The following is a 21,351-nucleotide window of genomic DNA, read 5'->3' on the forward strand; positions in this document are numbered from 1 at the left end:
GTGTGTTTAAAACCAAAAACCAATCGCTGGGTTTGAAACCAAAAAGTGATAGGTGTGTTTAAAGCTAAAAATCGATTGCTGTGTTTAAAACCAAAAACCCAATTGCTGTGTTTAAAACAAAAAAGAGATAGCTGTGTTCAAAACGAAAAGCTGATAGGTGTGTTTAAAGCCAAAAAAGTGATCGGTGCGTTCAAAGCCAAAAAGTGATTGCTGTGTTCAAAACCAAACCCCGATTGCTGTGTTTAAAACCAAAAACTGATAGGTGTGTTTAAAGCCAAACCTGATAACAGCTGTGTTTAAAGCCAAGAGCTGATAGGTGTGGTTAAAGCCAAAGCCCGATGTCTGTGTTTAAAGCCAAAGCTGAAACCAGCCGTGTTTAAAGGCAGAGCGCTGCCAGGGGGCAGCAGGAGGCGGGGAATGTGTTCGAGCTGCAGGATCCTTCGTGCTCCTCTGGGTTTGGATGGGCTCGGGTGGAGTGTATGGGAAGCACAGGGTGATCACCCCGGCAGCATCTGTTGGGTGGGAAAGGGCTTGGAGAGCTGCGGCTGCCCCCAGAGCCGCTCTGTTGTGGGGAGCAGTGGCTCGGAGCTGCTGCTCCACGGGGGAACCTCCCGGCCCTTTCTGTGTCCTGGGCACCGCGGGGTCTCGGGGTCCCTCTGTCCTACCCTGATGCTCCTGTTCCTTTCATTTGTTTGACCCTTCTGCCCCATTACGGGGCTGATTTCCAAAACAATCCCAAGTAGTTCCTGCTCCTCAGGAGCTTCTAATCCGCTTTTTTCCCTGTGGGAATTCCCTGGATGCAGCCCCAGGGCAGAGCTGGTGCCATCCTGACCCTTCCTCTTTAATCTTCCCCTCCTGGGATTTTCTGCCAAATCCCGTTCCACGGGGCATTTCCAGACAGGTGAGCTGATGTCCCTGCTAGCTGCCCATCGATGGGGCAGCCTTTGTGCAGTCCCTGAGTGAAATTCCATGATAAATTTATCCTGGAGAAAAGGAGGCTCAGGGGGCCCCTGTGGCTCTGCACAGCTCCTGACAGGAGGGGTTTGGGATCTGCTCCCAGGAACAGGGACAGGAGGAGAGGGAACGGCCTCAGGCTGGCCCAGGGGAGCTCAGGGTGGAGATTTGGAAATTTCCTTTACAGAAAGGGTGGTCAGACTTGGGCACAGGGGTGCCCAATTCCTCCCCATCCCTGGAGGAATTTACCATCCCTGTGGATGTGGCACTTGGGGACGTGGTCAGTGGTGGCCCTGGCACTGCTGGGGAATGGTCGAACTGAATCTTAGTGGACTTTTCCAACTTTAAGGATTTTATGATGCTATAATTCCAGAAAAATAATAAACTAATAATTGATTATAACTAATTAATTATATCCTATCTGGGCATTTAATGATGAGAAGATGAACTGAACTCCAGAGCCTGCAGTTGCTGTTGGGGCTTTTTGAGCTCAGGTTTCAGTTTTTCTCTTCAAGACCCAACAGAATAAAAATATTGTCACCAGAGCTGACTCCCTGCAGGAACCGAGGCTGTGGTTGTGGATCCCTGCTTGCAGCTCAGGTGTCTTTGTTACCTGAATCCCTGAGGCACCTCAGCCTTCCCTGGGGCTGGTAATGAAGAGTTTAATTGCCAGTTAAAGATTGTGCTTTTTCAACCCAGCTTCCAAGGTGCTTGGGAATACCTCAGGAACATCATGCAGGGGAACCTGGACTCTTTCCCACCGATTTCCCAGTGCTGAGGTGGCTGTGGAGGAGGTTTCACAGAATTCACAGAATGACCAGGTTGGAAGAGACCTCCAAGATCATCCAGTCCAGCCCAGCCCCAGCACCTAAACCCTGGCACCCAGTGCCACATCCAGGCTTTGTTAAACACACCCAGGGATGGGGACTGCACCACCTCCCTGGGCAGCCATTCCAGAACTTTATCACCTTTCTGGAAAAGCTTTTTCCTGCTATCCAGCCTGTATTTCCCTTGGTGCAGCTCGAGGCTGTGTGCTCTGGCTGTGTCAGTGCTGCTGGAGACAGAGCCCAGCCCCAGCTGAGCACAGGCACCTTTCAGGAGCTGTGAGAGTGATGGGGGCAGCCCTGAGTCTCCTTTTCTCCAGGCTGAGCACCCCCAGCTCCCTCAGGGCTTCCTCACAGGGTTTGTGTTCCCAGCCCCCGTTTCCATCTCTCCCGTCCCTCTTTCCCACCCCTCTCCTTCACACTCATAAATTACTGCGCTTAATCCGCGGGGTTTGGCTTCTCCCTGAAGCTCTGCGGGAATCCCGGGATGCTGCTGGGGAGCCCGGGGGGTGTTTGGGATGCCCTGGAAGGCGATCCCAGCGCTTGTTCCCGTTAATCCCATTAGCTGCCGCTGGCCGCGGTGACGGGAGCGGAGCGGCCGCTGCCCCCGCGCAGCGCACAAAGAACGGGCGGCTTCAAAGAGCCCCCCGGGATTTGCATTTCCAAGCTCCCACAGCCAAGGTCTTCAGGACGGGATGAAAGTGGCTTTTGTTAAACTTAATGGCAGAGTTGATTAAAAAAAAAAAGCTCCGATTTTTCCCTTATTAAGGCGTGGTGTGATTCCGCTGTTGGGTTTTTGGCATCTGGGGGAGGGAGAATTCTGCACACAAAGGGAGTAACCTGTTCCCTACCCGGCTGTCATCATCCCTAGGGGATATTTCCACTATCATTTATCCCACTTTGAGAGCCATGGCTGGGCTGGGCAGGAATAACAAAGAAAATATCAGCAAATTTTCATTAAGCTCCTCATTTTTTGCTGGGAGCTCAAGCAGAGCCGAGGTGTCTGTCCAGAAAGTTCATCCCAGAAATCTCAGTGCAAAATATCTGCCAGTGGATCCTAAAGGAAGGAATTGAAAGGGCTGATTCATGCAGTTGGGATTTCAGGGTTCATGTACTCAAACCCCTCCTCAACACCCCACTGAAACTCCCTGTTCAGTGCTGAATATTCAAAATACCCAGTGTCTGCCTGGGTCTTCAGCAATTTCCTTTCTTTGCTTTGTTTGAAGAGCATTGGCAAATAATTTCCCATCTGGATTTCTGGATTAAATGTCTCCTATATTGCCTAAAAGAAAGCACCAGATGAAAGAAATACGTCAGTAGAGCTTCTGTCTCAGTTTTGGTTCTGGTTTAGCACTAAATGTTGCCACACGCAGAAGGGTGAGCAAACATTTCCTATTTCCAGGGTATCGGTGCTGGCAGAGGTTGGATTTTCTATATACACTTTAAATTCTGCCTGCATGACTCTTCCTGCTGTGTTTATCAATATTAAGCACAAGCTTGGTTCAAAAATAGAAAACTATGTGTTAGCTGCTTTAAATAAACATCAATCCTATTTTTCCAGGCAGTTTATATTTCTCTTCTAATCAAGGCTGGGTGTATTTCTGAGCAGAGCCTTAAAAGCACTCATTTCATACAACATTAATGTGTATTTTGGCTGAGCTGAAATGCCACTTTTTACCAGGCAGATGAAAGGGGTCTATTTAAACAAACAAATACTCAAGATCTTGTTGAAGAGAATGAAATAATCCTAATTGTTTTCAACATTTTGCAGTCACCTTTTTGTGTTTCTGGCTGTTTCAGGGATGAGTATGAGGAGGATGGGTTTTGCCAGCCCTACAGGGGCATCGCCTGTGCCCGCTTCATTGGCAACAGAACCATCTACATGGAGTCCCTGCACATGCAGGGGGAGATAGAAAATCAGATTACAGGTGGGTAAAAACACCTTGGCTGCTTCCCCACCCAGCTGTCTGCTCCCAAAAAGCTGCTGGATTTTTATAAACAGTGATGTTGTTTTGCTTTGCTTTATTCCCTCCTGCCATGAGCTCGTCTGAGGGTCTCTGCTCCTCCAGCTCCTCCCAAAAAAAAAGATTTTTCAAGGATGAGGGGCTGTGTGTTTACAGCTTCTGGGAGACCCAGTGCTGCTTTACCCCAGCAGGTTTTGAAAGCAAAGGGGGGACAAACTTTAATTGATTTTACATGGCTGGAATAATTTAGGTGCTGGGAAGGGCTGCATAAATAATCCATCAAGCAGTATTATTCCTTTGGATTTAGGGGAGAACCGGTTGCAATTATTTTTGTGGGATGTGCTGATAGGGTTGCTGAATTCATAGATATCATAGATACCATGATATTCTCTATTTTTTATATAAATTAACTTGGTCTGATCCTAGGCCTGGTAATCATCTCTATATTCAGATTTTTTTTCCTTGCTGTCAGAATATCCCAAATTTCTCTTTTCCTTTTGTCTCCAAGCACTGTCAGCATTGCAAAAAAAAAGGCTTCCTTTCCCCAAGAAGGGCAATGTGGAGCCACCTGTTCATAATCTTCCAGCATTTCATTTGAAAAGTTATTCAGGATTGCATTGGGATTGTCACCTTCCATGAAGGAACTGATGCAGGAATTAGGGGGTTACCTGTTGGGCTTCCAAATATTACATGAATCTTTAAATTATTCTAAGTTATTTGGGAGGAAAAAAGGAATAATTAAAGGAATAATTATGTTTGGGGGGTTGGGTAATGAGCTTAGCATTAATCCCATGATGAAAACCTGATGTATTTTCCTTGTCAGTGAAATCAGCATGGTTAATAACTTCCAGTGTAATTAGTGCTGTGCATTCCTGCTCATCACCTGCACAGCTGCAGTGGGGAGTGAGGGTTTTTCTCAGGGAAAAGGTTCCCAAGCCAAACCCCTGTGTTTTTTTCCAGCTGCCTTCACCATGATCGGCACCTCCAGCCACCTGTCGGACAAGTGCTCCCAGTTTGCCATCCCCTCCTTGTGCCACTACGCCTTCCCCTACTGCGACGAGACCTCCTCTGTCCCCAAGCCGCGGGACCTGTGCCGGGATGAGTGTGAGATCCTGGAGAACGTGCTGTGCCAGACCGAGTACATCTTTGCCAGGTCCAACCCCATGATCCTGATGAGGCTCAAGCTGCCCAACTGCGAAGATCTGCCCCAGCCCGACAGCCCTGAGGCCGTCAACTGCATCCGCATCGGCATTCCCATGGCCGACCCCATCAACAAGAGTGAGTGCTGAGTGCCTGCTTTGCCATGGTGCCTGGCTTAAGGAAGGCAGGAGCCTCCTCTGAAATGGAGAATGTGAACCCCCTTCCTCCTCCAAATTGCTATAAATTTCAAGTTAAGGGCCTCTCAGGCAACAAATATGGGAGCAGGAAATAACAGTTCTCTAATAGGGAAGAAAATAAAAAGATAAAATAAACAATGCAGTAAACTAAAACAACATGGACAGAGTCAGAACACAACCTGACACCCTGTGGGTCAGGGTGTTGGTAGCAGTCCCATTAGAATTGTGGCTCAGCCGTCCTGCAGGGTCAGGGCGGGTTCCCTGTAGAAGGGTGGAGTCTTCCTCTGAAGATCCAGGGCAAGAAGCAGCTGCTGTTCCTCTGGGGAATCCAGTGCAGAAGCCATGCTGGTGTTCCAGAATCTCCAGATTATATCTGGGTAGGAATGCTTGGCTGGTGTTCCAGAATCTCCAGATTATATCTGGGTAGGAATGCTTGGCTGGTGTTCCAGAATCTCCAGATTATATCCAGGCAGGAATGCTTGGCTGGTGTTCCAGAATCCAGATTATATCCAGGCAGGAATGCTTGGCTGGTGTTCCAGAATCCAGATTATATCCAGGTAGGAATGCTTGGCTGGTGTTCCAGAATCTCCAGATTATATCCAGGCAGGAATGCTTGGCTCCTCCCTCTGGGCTCACATCTCCCAATGGGATGCTGCAGTTCTTATCTGCCATGCAGTGACATTCAGTAGCTGTTATCAGCAGGTGTCTCCCCAGAGGGAGGAGTGGCTGTGGAAGAGATAAGGCAAACTGCCCACTTAACAGAAGACAACTGCCATCCAGATGGCAAATAGAATACATCTTGCCTTGTGTGTCCTTCAGACACTCACAAACGAAGAGTGGCTTTGTCTTGTGTTGTCTTTGCAGATCACAGGTGCTACAACAGCACGGGCGTGGATTACCGGGGCACGGTGAGCGTGACGCGCTCGGGGCGGCAGTGCCAGCCCTGGAACTCGCAGTACCCCCACACCCACACCTTCACTGCTGCCAGGTACCCCGAGCTCAACGGGGGCCACTCCTACTGCAGGAACCCTGGCAACCAGAAGGACGCCCCGTGGTGCTTCACCCTGGATGAGAACCTCAAGTCAGAGCTCTGCGATGTCCCAGCCTGTGGTAATGCCTGACCCGGTGTGGGCTGGAGCTGGGGGAAAGGGGATGGGTTTTGGTGCCTTGTGCAGGCTGCCCTGGAGCAGAGGCTGGGCAGAGCTCCAGAATAAAGCAGGGATTTATTCAAAGGAATGGATCTCCCCAGTGGATCCACCTTGGGCAGCACCCAAGATGAACCAAAATGGCCCCAAAATGCACGGCCGGGCACGGGCTCTGTCCCTGGGATCAGTTCTGCTCCATTTGCACCTTGCAGTTCATTGTCCCATTCCAGCTTTAGCCCCTGCAGTCCCACCCTGCTTGTTTTTCTCTCTCCAGCCCACGGGGTTTGTGCTCTGGGGCTGAGATTTGGATCATTTGTCCTTGGTGCCCAGCTGGAGCAGGAATTGTTTTGTCTCCCTGCTCTGTGCCCAGAGCTCAGCATCCCCTGATGTGAGCCCAGCCCCACACACTAAAGCAGCACAGAATCTGAATAATAGAAAAGCCAAAACCTGAGGCATCAGTTTGGTGCACAAAATGTTTGTAGGAAAGGCTGGCTGGCCCTGCTCCCAGGACACCTTTGAGCACTTGCTGCCACTGCAGTGACAAAGTGGTGGCATGAAAATAATTTCCTGGGGAATGGCTGTGCACTGCCAGCTCAGGTGTTCCTGACTGTCCAGGTTGTTGTTCCAATCAGTACAAGTCCTTAGGCCAAATTAAACCATAGAAACATGGAATTGTTTAGGTTGGAAAAGCCCTCCAAGTTCATCACGTCCAACCACCTCCAGCACTGCCAAGGCCACCACTGCCCCATGTCCCCAAGTGTCACATCCACACATTTAAATGTCTTTTAAAGTTCCTTTTAAGACCCCACCACTGCTCTGGGCAGCTGTGCCAGGCTGGACAACCCTTTCAGTGAAGAAATTTTCCTAAATACCCAATCTCAGTCTCCTCTGGTGTAACTTGGGGCCATTCCCTCTGCTCCTGTCCCTGTTCCCTGGAGCAGAGCCCGACCCCCCCGGCTGTGCCCTCCTGGCAGGAGCTGTGCAGAGCCACAAGGGCCCCTGAGCCTCCTTTGCTCCAGGCTCAGCCCCTTCCCAGCCCTTTTCCCTTCCCTGGACGCGCTCCAGCCCCTCCATGGCTTTCTTCTTGTGGGGGGCCCAAAAACAGGGAGAGGGTTTGAGATGCACATGATAGAGGCCAGACTATCTGCCTTCCCCCTGATCTACCCTTTCAGTAAGAACATGATTTAGATCCCATTTTGGCATCGATTCCCATCTTTCCATTAATTGAAAAAGACTTTGGAGCAGACTCAGAACATGTCTCCCTGCAGGAATGTTCATAACCATAACCAGAAAAAATGTGATTTGGTTCTGGCTCTGGAGCAGGAACATCAAAGGTATCTCGTTTCCGAGGGGAAAGGTAAATGTTACTGTGACAACTTGTAGGCAGCATCAAATTTGGTGTGAAACTTTGAATTTCCACAACATCTCTGGGTGGATTTCTGGCATGTCCATGCAAATAGCTGTGGTTTTTTTCTTGGCCTGTTATCAATATTGTTATTTCTACATGCAGATAAAACAATTAGGACCCATTTGTTCAGGTCTTCCATTCACTTCCCCCCAGCTCTCTGAAAAGCAGAATCAAATGAGAGCTGAATCTCCTTTTTTGTTCATTTTGCAAACCCAAAATGCAGCCAGGGCAGTTCTATAAACACAAATTTCAAATCCATTTAAGAGGACCTGGCAATGCCACCTCTATTTTTGACACAAGGCCTGAGCTGCATTGGCAGTGCTGGTTTAGGAGTTGGACTTGCTGATCTCTGATGGCTTTTCCCACCTCAACAGTTCTGTAATTTTCCCCACACTTTTTGAGTCCTGTACCTCTTCTGCTGTTATTTCAACAGGAATAACAAAAAGCTCTCCTGAAGATTCCTGTGCCAGTCCCCTCTAGATGGGCTCTGAGGTGCCAGGCCTGCCTCAGGCTTTTGATCTGGGATACCAGGACTCTTTTGGAGCCAAACTCTGATTTTCAGGCTTTGCTTGATAATAACTGAGATAGGCTGGCTATGGGCTGGAGAATTCCTGACAAAGTTTTTAATTGCCAAAACCTCTCACTGCTGCCTTACTTAAATGGTTGTTCTGTGGCTTTATTATTCTAAATACAAGCAGGGCTGGATCAGGTGAGCAGTAATTGAATTGTTGAGTGCTAATCTGCATATTAAAACCAGAATACTGTGTGGGACTTGCATTCTGCTGGTTTTGCACTGGCTGAAAGAGCCATTTCAGGCCTGTTCTAATCAGCATTGTGCATTCTGCCCCACCAGGACATGCCTAGATGGGAAATGGATTTAATTAGGGTGGCTCCCAAGAAGCTCATTAACCTAATGAGGCTTCACGGTGGGGGCTGCTACTTAATAAGAATAATAATTGCCTTTGACTGGAATAGCTCAGGTGATGAACTGGTGCCCAGGTCTCCCTCTGCCTCGTGCTGCTGCTTTCTTTTCCTTTCTTCAACTGTATCTCACAAGCTGTGAGAGATTTGTTTCATCAAAGTTTGTCAACCTGATTGCAGGGAGAGGTGAAACACGGGGTAATTCGAGCATGAGGCTTAGCAAAGCCCAGCCTAAGAAGGTTGGGAAGGGCAGTGTGTGAATCCCTGCCTCTCTGGGAACAGGGAAAACGCCATGGGGGTGGTGCTTTAGTCCTCTCCCCTTTCCCAAAGGCTGGAGGAATATTTGGGCTACCTCTCCTCTCAATTAAAAACCAGATGGCACAACTTAATCTGAAAGGAATGATCAGAGAGGACGTGGGGGGAGCAGAGGACAGCGTGAGCTGAAAGAGGAGAGGGGTTATGCAAAGTGACATCCAGAACCATTTGAACTTTGCCTCTGTCACAATTTGAGTCGAGCCCAAGCTTCAGATCAAGTTCATGTTTAATGAAGTGCATAAAAGAGATCTGTGTGGGCCGCTAAGCACTTGTACAAATCCAGCCTGGAAAACACAGACAAACAAACTGGAGCGACCCTGCAGGGATAATAAAACATTCCCTGTTCTCCCAGGGTCCCCAAGGCAGCCCCAGGCATTCCCAAGTCCCTTGGAAACAGCCAGGGCTCCAGGGATCCTCCAGTCCCCTGCAGTGAGCGTGTTAATCCAGGTGTAATTCCACCCTAAGCCTTGGGAATGCTCCTGGGAAATGGCAGAGCAGGGAGGGCTCTGTGTGCCCTGCCTGGGGCACTCGGGAGGGGGATCTGTCCCTGTCCTTGTCCCTGTGCCTGAGGATCTTGGGATGGAGGATCTGTCCCTGTCCCTGGGGCTCTAGGGATTTGGGATCTGTCCCTGTCCCTGTGCCCGGGGCACTTGGGATGGAGGATCTGTCCCTGTCCTTGTCCCTGTGCCCAGGGCACTCAGGAGGGGGATGTATTCCTGTCCCTGGGGCTCTCAGGATGGGGGATCTGTCCCTGTCCCTGGGGCTCTCGGATTTGGGATCTGTCCCTGTTCCCCCATGGGGCTGCCTGAGCTGCTCCCAAAGCCTCTCCCTTCTCCCACATCTCCCAGCCCAGGGATGCAGTGCTGGGTATCCTGGGCAGTGGCAAAGAGGGATCCAAAATATTTCCAAAATGCCCTGGGAAGAGCCCTGAGAGGGAGCAGGGGTTGCAGGGAGCCTTTGGGCTGTGTTACACCATCCTCCTTCCCAGCTCTTCTGGATTCCTCCCTTTTATCCCTGCTCCAGCTTTCCTGACACCTCACACTGCTTGCCTGGTTCTGCTTGTACTGAGCTGTTCTTTTTTCACCTCCATCTGCTTGCATCCATTCCTTTTTGGTGGAAAGGGGTTGGTTGAACCTTTAAAGGGAGACAGCTCAACCCAGACTGTTCTCCTTTAAATTGTCTCAAACCAAGACACAAAATAAGGAGATTGTATTCCCACCAGAGCTTTTCCTGGAATCACAGAATGCTCTGGCTTGGAAAGGACCTTAAAAATCATTTAGCTCCAACTCCCTGCCAGGGGAAGGGGCACATCCCACAAGCTTCTTCCATAAGATGTTTTAGAAATTCCCTTTTCTGTGGGTCTGTGTCAGGCCATGACTTCATTTCAGCCCAAGCCAAGGCCACGTCTTTCCTGCCCGTCAGTAGGTTTGACCTGGCAGGGACTGCTCCTGTGTGTTCTCACAGAACTGTTCCTCCACAAAATAATTTCTCCTTTTAATATTAATTGAATAAAACAGCATTCAAGGTGGATTTCAGCAAGATAAAAAGGATGTTTTATTATTTTTAACACTGTAGCTGACCCAGGGATGTGTTTGACTCCGTGGGATGCTTCATTCCTTCTGTGGTTTTTTTTTTCCCTTTCTGAACCAGATTACAAGGATTCCAAGGAAAAGAACAAAATGGAAATCCTGTACATCCTGGTGCCAAGTGTCACCATCCCCCTGGCCATAGCCTTGCTGTTCTTCTTCATCTGCATCTGTCGCAACAACCAGAAATCCTCGTCCCCTCCGGTGCAGAGGCAGCCCAAGCACGTCCGGGGGCAGAACGTGGAGATGTCCATGCTCAACGCCTACAAACCAAAGGTGAACCCTTGTTTCTGCTCCCACACCTGCAGCCAGGGAGGGAAATGCTTCAAACAACCCAGCACTGAGGCATTCAGGGGGTTTCCAGCCTGGGATTTGTGTGATTTCTGTGAGGGTTTTCTCAGCAGCAGCAGCAGCAGCGTTGCTGGACCAAGGGGGGGATTCCTGTGTGTCAGTGTCTCTGGAGAAATAATGGAGTTTTTGTGGGATAAAGCAAGAAAGCCCTTCCTGAAGCATCTCCAAAACACCTCATTTAAGTGAGAGGGTAATGCAGGTAAAGATGTGATTCAGCATTTCCTCAGGAGAGCTTTTCATGGCTCTGCTCAGTTCATCTGTCACCTTTCACTCAGCTCAAATCACCTTGGGAAAGATTTGTTCCTTGGGTTTTCAGGCTTCCCCATTCCCTCAGCTAAAAGCAGAAATGTCCAAAACAGCCTCAAAGCTCTGCCTGCAGCACAGCTCCTGCTGCTGCTGTTTGGCTTCAGCACAGCCCCACATCCAGGAAGAATTTTAAAAATCATCTTGATGGAAGTGTGGCCAACCTTGTGTTCCTTTCTCCTGGTGGGATGTGCAGGCCTGGCTGTGGCACCCAGGGCAGGGCTGGAGGTGCCTCCTGCCATCCACAGGCACAGGAATGCCCTGGAAGAGCATTTCCCCTGTGTCCCACACCATGCCAAGGCTCCTGATCCTCAGGAGTCCCTTCCAACTCGGGATATTTTATGGTTCTTCAAGAACTTGATGGGCTTTGCTTGTTTGGAATTTGGTGGAATTTCTTTTAGAGTGAAAACCTGTATCTCAATCCCACACACACTGGCCTGGTGAACTTATCCTCATTTTCCTTGGAAGTTCCCAATTCCAGCTTTCCTGTACAGCTTGGAGTGGTTTTAGCTCAAAATCTTGGTAGCAGTAAAAAAGCATTTAATAAAGTCAGTGTCCAAACTGCATCTTGCATCCAACCTCCTGGAATATTTTGTTAAATTTGGGGTTGCCTCTTGCTCCTTGTTCTGCTGGGAATTGGGGGCTCAGGCCTGAAGATAATAGGAATGCCAGCATCCTTTTCTTGAGGATGCAATTCCCACTTTTCCTGCTGGCACTCACAGCACAGGAAAGCAGAAATTCCTGGAGATGTTTGCAAATATTGACCATTCTCTTTCCTTTCAATTTTCAAATCATGTGCTGCAGGAGTATTTTCATTTTATTTATGCTAATTCAGGATTTTCCCACTGGGAAAGCCAGCTCTCCTTGTCTCCAGTGTTTTGATTGCCTTTCAAACAATATTTTCAAGGAAAGGAAATGGAATCTTATTTTGAAAATTGATGTCAGCTTTGGGTGAAAACACATTTAAGCTTCGAGCTCCCACTGAGGCAGTTGTTTGCTTGGATAAATAGGAATGTTAGCATTTCCTCCAGTTTTAAGGGACTTTAATTGCCTTCAAAAATATAATAAATTAGGGACATCTTGTCCTGGAGCTGAAGAAGAGGTGGAAGGGGTGGGTTTCCCTCTCCCTTTCCCCTGACCTGCTGCCTCTTGTGTATTTTACACTTCCCTACATTTTGGACACCCGTGTGTGACAAATACTTGTCAAACAAAAGCTGAGCAGATTTACAACTGCTCCACTCCAAATGAGCCCTTCCTGCCAAAACTTTATGACTTCATTTTCTTCCCCCAGTTTTCCACTCTGTTGGTTCAAACAGACGGACCCAGGCTCAGGTCAGACAGAGGTCATTTCACTTTCATTACTAAAATATAATTTACAATATGCCAGACCTAAACAAGTTTTAGCCTAAAGGATTTGGGTAATATAAACCATCTGTTCCTCAACAATATAGCTAATTTCCTGCCATCACTGTGCAGTCTACTGGGCTGCCTGCTTAAATGGCTTTACTACTATTATTATTATTATCATCATTATTATGATTATTAATGCAGTGTTTGTATAAAGTCATAAGTAATCAATACAATTAGAATTAATTCATGCAAAAACTGCTTTTTTCTATGATTATTTGAAACGTCAGGTTTTTTTCCCACATTGCCACTGGAAAGCTAGCCTTGCATGATTTCAGGAATGCAAATGCCAATGTTTACACTAATTTACAGAACCTAGATCCCAAACTCATTAACCTTAAATTACTACCTGTGGATTTACTGAGGGCCCTAAATGAGTGGGTTTGGGTGTTACAAGCACAAGTGGAAGTTGGGAATAATGCAGGTTCTTTATGGCCCAGGAGTGAATATCTGCACACCAAAGGGCAATAAATGTTTAAAAGGTTTGCCTTTCTCCTTTGAGAAACTCACTGTCAGCGTTTCAGGATGGAACAGAAAAGTGGCAACAGAAACAGACTCTGCTGTACCTGGAAGGGTTAACAGCAAAACCAAGGGAAAATTGGCTACAAGAACATGGTTTTTAAAACAAAATCATTTTTTCCTGCTAAAACTCCAGGCCCTGGCCCAGAAAACACTTCAGCATGGTCCTCTTAGAGCATGGGAATTGCCTCAATTCCTCAATTCCTGAAATTAGTCACATTCAATTGGAAGTACAGAAATGCCCAAGGCCAAATGCTGAGATGCTGATGGTTCCTGGGTATATTTGGATCCAATTCTTGTTGTATCTGACCTTGTGGAGAGGACAGAAGGGAATTCTTTTTGTTACCTTTGGGAGCATGGTGATCCATTTGGAGCATGGTAATCCTGTTTGATCCTGGTGATCCCTTTTGGCTCCTGGTGATCTCGTTTGGATCCTGGTGATCCCCTTTGGATCTCAGTGATCCCATTTGGAGCATGGTGATCCCGTTTGATCCTGGTGATCCATTTGGAGCATGGTGATCCATTTGGAGCATGGTAATCCTGTTTGATCCTGGTGATCCCTTTTGGCTCCTGGTGATCTCGTTTGGATCCCGGTGATCCCGTTTGGATCCCAGTGATCCCATTTGGAGCATGGTGATCCCATTTGGATTCCGGTGATCTCATTTGGATCCCGGTGATTCTGTTTGGTTCCTGATGTCCCTCGGGCTGTGCCTGCCACCAGGGGGATCACTGCTCCTGTGTCCACCTCCTTGGCTCCCACACATCCTGCACCAAGAGATTTCCCTTTAAAAAGGCCATTTTCAGTCCTGACCTGTTCTTGGTGTTTCTCTCACAGAGCAAAGCCAAGGAGCTGCCCCTCTCCGCTGTGCGCTTCATGGAGGAGCTGGGCGAGTGCGCTTTTGGGAAGATCTACAAGGGCCACCTCTACCTGCCGGGCATGGACCACGCCCAGCTGGTGGCCATCAAGACCCTCAAGGACTTCAACAACCCTCAGCAGTGGGCGGAATTCCAGCAGGAGGCGTCGCTGATGGCCGAGCTGCACCACCCCAACATCGTGTGCCTGCTGGGCTGCGTGACGCAGGAGCAGCCCGTGTGCCTCCTGTTCGAGTACACCAACCAGGGCGACCTGCACGAGTTCCTGGTGATGCGCTCGCCCCACTCGGACGTGGGCTGCAGCAGCGACGAGGACGGCACGGTCAAGTCCAGCCTGGACCACGGGGACTTCCTGCACATCGCGGTGCAGATCGCCGCCGGCATGGAGTACCTGGCCGGGCACTTCTTCGTGCACAAGGACCTGGCCGCCCGCAACATCCTGATTGGGGAACAGCTCCACGTGAAGATCTCCGACCTGGGGCTCTCCAGGGAGATCTACTCGGCCGATTACTACAGGGTGCAGAACAAGTCCCTGCTGCCCATCCGCTGGATGCCCCCCGAGGCCATCATGTACGGCAAGTTCTCCTCCGACTCCGACATCTGGTCCTTCGGGGTGGTTTTGTGGGAAATATTCAGCTTCGGCCTCCAGCCCTACTACGGGTTCAGCAACCAGGAGGTGATCGAGATGATCCGGAAGCGCCAGCTGCTGCCGTGCTCCGAGGACTGTCCCCCCAGGATGTACAGCCTGATGACGGAGTGCTGGCACGACCTGCCCTCCCGCAGGCCGCGCTTCAAGGAGATCCACGCGCGCCTGCGCTCCTGGGAGGGCCTCTCCAGCCACACCAGCTCCACCACCCCCTCGGGCGGCAACGCCACCACCCAGACCACCTCGCTGAGCGCCAGCCCCGTCAGCAACCTCAGCAACCCCCGGTACCCCAACTACATGTTCCCGGCGCAGGCCATCCCCCAGGGCCAGCTGGCGGGGTTCATGGGGCCGCCGCTGGCGCAGAACCAGCGCTACATCCCCATCAACGGGTTCCCCATCCCGCCGGGCTACGCCGCCTTCCCCGCGCCCCACTACGCCCCGCAGGCCGCCCCCAGGGTGATCCAGCACTGCCCCCCTCCCAAGAGCCGCTCGCCCAGCAGCGCCAGCGGCTCCACCAGCACGGGCCACGTCACCAGCCTGCCCTCGTCGGGCTCCAACCAGGAGGCCAACATTCCCCTGCTGTCCCACATGGCCATCCCCAGCCACCCGGCGGGCATGGGCATGACGGTGTTCGGCAACAAAACTCAAAAACCCTACAAAATGGACTCCAAGCAGTCTTCCCTGCTGGGGGACTCCAGCGTGCACGGACCCAACGACTCGGTGATCTCGGCGGAGTTGTAAATACGCGAGGCCTTTGTACAGAGAACCCTTCGGACGCAGACTCGGCGGGGGCAGGAGAGATGGGGTTTTTTTTCCTTATTCAGATATTTTATTGGAGGTCCTTTTCTGGTTGTTGGACAGATGTCGCAGCAAAGTGTCTTCTGTGAAGTTTCACTGCTCGCCAGGATGGGCAGGCACAGCCAGACAGATCCTCACGGTGGGAATCCCCAGCCTTGGCCACGATTCCCCAGGTGCCACCAACAACTCAAAGAGGGGCGGAGGGAATCTGAGGGGTTTTTTTAAAATAAAAACGTTTTATCCAATGCTTTTTCACAGCTTTTTGAAGCGTGGTTTGAATCACGGGAACTTTTTTGTAATACTGAAAACCATATTTTAATATTTGTCTCTTTTTTTAGGAGATGCAAAGATTCGGAGATCTGGGTGTGCAATTTCAGTGCCAATAGGGAAAATATTTGTAAATGTTGCGGTCGAGGATTGTGTTTCAAATGTGTGATCTGAGAGCTGAATCAGTTACTTCAGGTGGGATTTTGGTCTTTGGTTTGGTTGGGAGTCTGAGCTCAGATTCGTACCAAAAAATGTCATTTATGTGACAGCACAAATGCTGGAGTTATCAGCTTGCAGTCTACAAACCTCATCTGCTGCTGGCTGCTGAGGACAGCTGGAGCTCTTAAGGAATTGCCTTAAAGGAAATGAAATTAAAGGGCTTTAATTTCAGAACCTGAATCAACTTCTTCAAAGATAACATTTCATGATCTATTCGCTCAAGCAGGAATTTTATATCCTTTTGTTGCTATGCAACTGTGTAATGGAAAAGCGCCAAACCACAATTTTAGAGATGACAATCAGCTTTCCCAGGAATATTTATTGTGTCATTTCAGTGACTCTGACTCCAGTAACCCTGGAAAAAGGGAGGCTCACATTCCATCAGGCAGCAAATCCATCGATAGCAATTGTGTCTAATAATGTGAATTAGTGCTGATTTTCCACTTAGAAATGCACCATTTGTGTCATTAAAAAACCCATTCAGGTAGAACCAATAGAGATTCTTCATTTGAAACCACTTTAATGAGTTACACACGTGCTGTGTACGGTACATTTTCCACAGACTCTTTTTTTGTACTGAATAATATTTTTATTGTCCACAAAAACCAATCTTTTTGCTCAGTTGACAATGTTGTATAAAAGGACTTTATTTTTATCTTTTTTTGCACAAAAGTGTGATGATGTTTTTGTACAGCAGAAGTGAAAATACATCTCTGCATTTTATATCTTGGGGCTGTTTCTTTTGATTTTTACCCTGATGTAGATGTTCCTGAAATATATTATGGTGATACTCAGCCACTACCTTATACAAATATCTTTCTTTGTTTTCACTGCATGCGTTTAATCACTGTATTACTTGATGATTGAGTTATTAATTACGGGCATTTCAATTAGGCAAGCATGAAAAAAAAAATGTAATAACAAAGGCTATTTTATAATTGAGATATGTGCATTTTTGTATTTCACGTGCCAGAGATGATATTAAACACTGATTATTTTATGCTGCTGTTTATTAAAACATTGTTTTACCACGAACACGTCGGCATTTCCTCCATCCTGAAGGATCCCTGGCTCCCAGTTTCCAGGGAAGCTGAGCTGCTATCAGCCAAGCATCCTTGGCTTTAACCAGGAATTTGGAATAACCAAATCCTTCAGGAGCAGCGGTGGGATCATAAAATGATCCCTCACTCACTTTGTGGTTTTATGTTCAAACAGCTCAGGCTCAGTTTGAGGTTTCTCCTTTATTTCAAAGCTGGGTCCTTGAGGTCAGAGTATTTTTGGGTATGGAGCAGCTCTGAGCAGCACACCTGGAAAGCCTTGGGAGCACCTCTCCCTGCCCTCCCTCCCTCTCAGCTGGGAAATCTGGGAATTCTGAGGCTGAAATCATCGTCTGGGTCACACCTGATGCACAGGGAGGTGACACAGGGAGGCAGGAACTGGTGAGGTCATGTGGAAAAGAAATGCTGCCAGAAATGGAGGAGTCACTCCTCAGGTGGGAATGCAGACAGGGGATGAAAGCTGGCACACAAAAGGAGAGGGGATATTCCAGATGCTAAACCATCATCCCTTCCTTCTTCAAGGAGAGAGCAGAGCCAGGGCTGTTGGAAATGCAGCAGCCTTGGCTGGATGGAGGAGCTCTGGAGGAGTGGGAATAAAACTCTGGATAAACGGCGTTCACTGAGCCTCCAGTCTGGACAAGCTCATCCCCTCCAGGCTGCTTGTGCTGCTGTGAAAGGGAATAAATAATAAATAAATATTTGCTGATGTAAAGACCACTGAGGCAGAGCCTGAAATGGGGATTTGGATCCTTTGTTCCCACAGAGGAGAGGCTGGGCTGGAATTCTGCATTCCCTGAGTTGAGAGGAAAAGGCCAGAGCTGCCTGTGCAGAAATGAGGGCTGGGAAGCTCAGAACTCCCCAGGATTTGTGTTTACTCAAGGATCAGGTCAGGAGGGAATCTGTGCCTTGCTTTGTAGGAACAAGGATTTCCAGGAAGGTTTGGAAATCCTCGATCCCATGTCCTTGTCCTGTGGTCTGTGCTCACCAGGAGAGCCCTGAAACCCCCCAGCTCCAGCCTGCCAGGAGAACACTCCAAGCACAAACCCCTGCTGGATCCAGGGCTCTGCAATGTGGCCTTACCTCCCACATCCATTGGCTCTCGTTCCTGCACACTCAGCAGGAGGAATTTGGCTTTTGGGTGGGATTCAGCCTCTTTGGGGTGCCTGGGCTTTGGCTTTGCCTCCTCCACACGGGGTCAGGGATGCAAAGGAGAGGCTTTGGCTTGGGAGGGACCTTCAATCCCACCCATTCCATGGCAGGGACACCTCCCACTGTGCCAGGGTGTCCAGCCTGGCCTTGGGCACTGCAGGGATCCAGGGGCAGCCCCAGCTGCTCTGGGAATTCCATCCCAGCCCCTCCCAGGGAACGATTCCTTCCCCAAATCCTGTTGGATTTCAGGGATTTGATGGTGCAGCCCAAGCTCCCAGGTGGTTCTGCTGTGAGCACAGGGGCCATAAAGCAGAGAGTCCTAAGCCAGCAAAAAGAAACATTTGGATAGAGTTGCTCTAAAGAACATTTTTTGCACAACAGCACAATAATATTTTTTCAAAACCGCTAGACAAAAAAAAGAGTCAATTTTTCATTTGCAGAAAAATTTGACAGCATCTTTCTTGTGTATTTCAATATTTTAACCAGTGTTTCTTTATGAATTCATGGTTCTGTGGTCAGGGGGTGGAATGAGCAGCTGGTTCTGCTGCAGAACATCCATGGAAAAAAAGGGAAAATTCCCTTTCCATGGGCCTGGAGCCTCTCAAAGATGTGATGTCTGTGCAATCCAAGCAGCAATTTTTTATCTTGATGTGGTCTATCTTTTATAGGAGGAGAGGGAATATTGCCCTCCAGTTGGTCACTCTCCAGCCCATGGTATTTCTGCCTGTTTGATCTCCCCCAGATTAAAGTTCAGCCCATTGCAGGACAGTTTATATTGCTGAGGTAATAGAAAATTATTAAAAACAGAGAGAGACACAATATTGGGGCTGCACATCAAAAGCTCTTTAAGACAAAGGAGGGAAAATTGACTCAAAACTGGAATTATTGGAAGCATCTGTGGTGTCCTTTATTTCCCATTTAACAGTGCAACACATTTGGGAATGGTGTTGGGCTGGTGCTGGGCCCTAATTTGCTGAGTTTTACCCTAAACCCTGTGGTTTATCTGCTCCTGCAGAGGGAACAGCAGCTCTTGGTAAATTAATTTTGACCTTGAGACACAAAGGAGGATTCTGCAGCGCTGTAACCTTCAGCTGTGTGGAGGATTTGGGTTCTTTTAATGGAATTTAAAAGCAGAAACCTCTGTTAGATTTATGAGGAACACGTGGGTTTATGAACCACGAGTGGTGCTGGGAGCAGGATCTGTTGGGGAATATCTGTGTCAATCCAGTGGGGTTTTTATGGGCATTTCCAGAGTTTATCAAAAACCCAATCACATTTTGGAGCAGCAGGGACAACGAGGATTCCCAATCCCCCTCAGTGGGTGCTGGGTCCATCCAGAGCTGTGGAAGGCAGAGCCATGGGAGGGGTCCCCATGGAAGGGGCAGTGCTGGAGTCTGGGATTTGGATTTTGGGGTGGGTCAGCCCCTGGCTCCAGGTGGTTGGGGCCACTGGGGAATGGGCAGAACATCCCATCCATGGAAAAAAAATACCCTTTAATGGGAGCTCAGCTGCCTGTGCTCACCAATTCCTGCACCTGGGAGGGGGCAGCCCCAGCACAAAGAGGTGGAGAGAGCCCTGGGAGGAGGGTGTGGGTGGGATGGGTGAAGTCCTCCAGGGTCATCGAGTCCAGCTGCTCCACCTGCACTGCCCCAGCAGCCCTGCCCCATGTCCCCAAATGCCACATCCACAGGGGTTTAAAATCCCTGCAGAGATGGGGACTCCACTGATGCCTCAGGTTTTGGCTTTTCCATTTTCCCATTCTGTGCTGCTTTAGTGTGTGGGGCTGGGCTCACATCAGGGGATGCTGAGCTCTGTGCACAGAGCAGGGAGACAAAACAATTCCTGCTCCAGCTGGGCACCAAGGACAAATGATCCAAATCTCAGCCCCAGAGCACAAACCCCGTGGGCTGGAGAGAGAAAAACAAGCAGGGTGGGACTGCAGGGGCTAAAGCTGCAATGGGACAATGAACTGCAAGGTGCAAATGGAGCAGAACTGATCCCAGGGACAGAGCCCGTGCCCGGCCGTGCATTTTGGGGCCATTTTGGTTCATCTTGGGTGCAGCCCTGGCTGGGCTCTGGTGCTGCCCCAGGTGGATCCATGGAGGAGATGCTTGGAATAAATCCCTGCTTTATTCTGGAGCTCTGCCCAGCCTGCACAAGGCATCAGCACCACTGTGCCCATGTCTGACCACCCTTTCTGTAAAGCAAATTCCAAAATCTCTACCCTGAGCTGCCCTGGCCCAGCCTGGGGCCATTCCCCCTCCTCCTGTCCCTGTCCCTGTTCCTGGGAACAGATCCCAAACCCCTCCTGGCAGGAGCTGTGCAGAGCCACAAGGGCCCCCCTGAGCCTCCTTTGCTCCAGGCTGAGCTGGAACCTCAGGGAAGAATTTGGGAATTTCTGAAGAACCAGAGCAGAGGAGAACAGGGTAGGAAAGAGCCATGGGAATAAGAATTCCTGGGAATAACAAACCCTGGTGGTGCTGCTGTGTCTCCATCCAGGATAAGGACCCAGGGACACCTTCCAGGTAGGATTTGTTCCATGTTTCTGTTTGTTTTATCAGGGAATTTGTCATCAGCATTTGCTGAAATACAACAGGGGCCTGCAGAGCCATTAAATGTCCAAAAGGCTTGGATAAAGTGAGACATTTTAACAGCTCCTGCCAGGAGAGATTTATTCTGCACAGAAAAACTGGGATTTATCTGGGAAACCAGGCAAACACCGCAGAGGTAGAAAGTTTGAGTTGTTTAAAAATACAAGATATGCACAGCAAACAAACTCTGGTCCCTTTGGTGCCTGGTGACAAAGCTGCTCCATGTGGGAGTCACGCAGGGCTGGATGTTTTCCCCTCACACCATGGATCAGTTTGGGGAGCCATGGATTGACTTCCTCAGCAGCTCTGAGAAGCAGGAAGAAAATCAATATTTCACTTGTGACCAGGTGAGGAAACAGATGGAGATTTGTGTCTTCTCTGGTGGAAAATATTGAGATTTGTTTTCTGTAGTGGCTGTGGGTGTAAAAACCATTGCTGTAAAAACAATTGCTGTAAAACATTGATGTAAAAACCCCACATTGCTGAGCTGGGATGAGCAGGGTCTGGGCTGTTCCCTGTGCAGACAGGAATCATCCCTGTGTTCTCTGTGCAGACAGGAATCATCCCTGTTCCCTGTGCACACAGGAATCATCCCTGTGTTCTCTGTGCAGACAGGAATCATCCCTGTTCCCTGTGCAGACAGGAATCATTCCCATTCCCTGTGCAGACAGGAATCATCCCTGTGTTCTCTGTGCAGACAGGAATCATTCCCATTC

The 21,351-nt window shown here is 49.1% G+C and overlaps 1 protein-coding gene across 1 annotated transcript in view; it reads left to right on the forward strand.

Moving 5' to 3' along the window:
• ROR1 (receptor tyrosine kinase like orphan receptor 1) overlaps positions 1-16,837 on the forward strand; it is a 162,423-nt gene extending 145,586 nt beyond the window's left edge. Inside the window, exons 5-9 of the mRNA XM_054638390.2 lie at positions 3,579-3,706; positions 4,703-5,020; positions 5,944-6,189; positions 10,519-10,730; positions 13,870-16,837. Coding sequence (XP_054494365.2) covers positions 3,579-3,706; positions 4,703-5,020; positions 5,944-6,189; positions 10,519-10,730; positions 13,870-15,294 — 2,329 coding nt within the window. The 3' untranslated portion in view covers positions 15,295-16,837. The remainder of the gene's footprint in view (positions 1-3,578; positions 3,707-4,702; positions 5,021-5,943; positions 6,190-10,518; positions 10,731-13,869) is intronic.
• Positions 16,838-21,351: the final 4,514 nt, after the last annotated feature.

This window comes from Agelaius phoeniceus, chromosome 8 (genome assembly GCF_051311805.1).
Source record: "Agelaius phoeniceus isolate bAgePho1 chromosome 8, bAgePho1.hap1, whole genome shotgun sequence".
NCBI lineage: Eukaryota > Metazoa > Chordata > Aves > Passeriformes > Icteridae > Agelaius > Agelaius phoeniceus.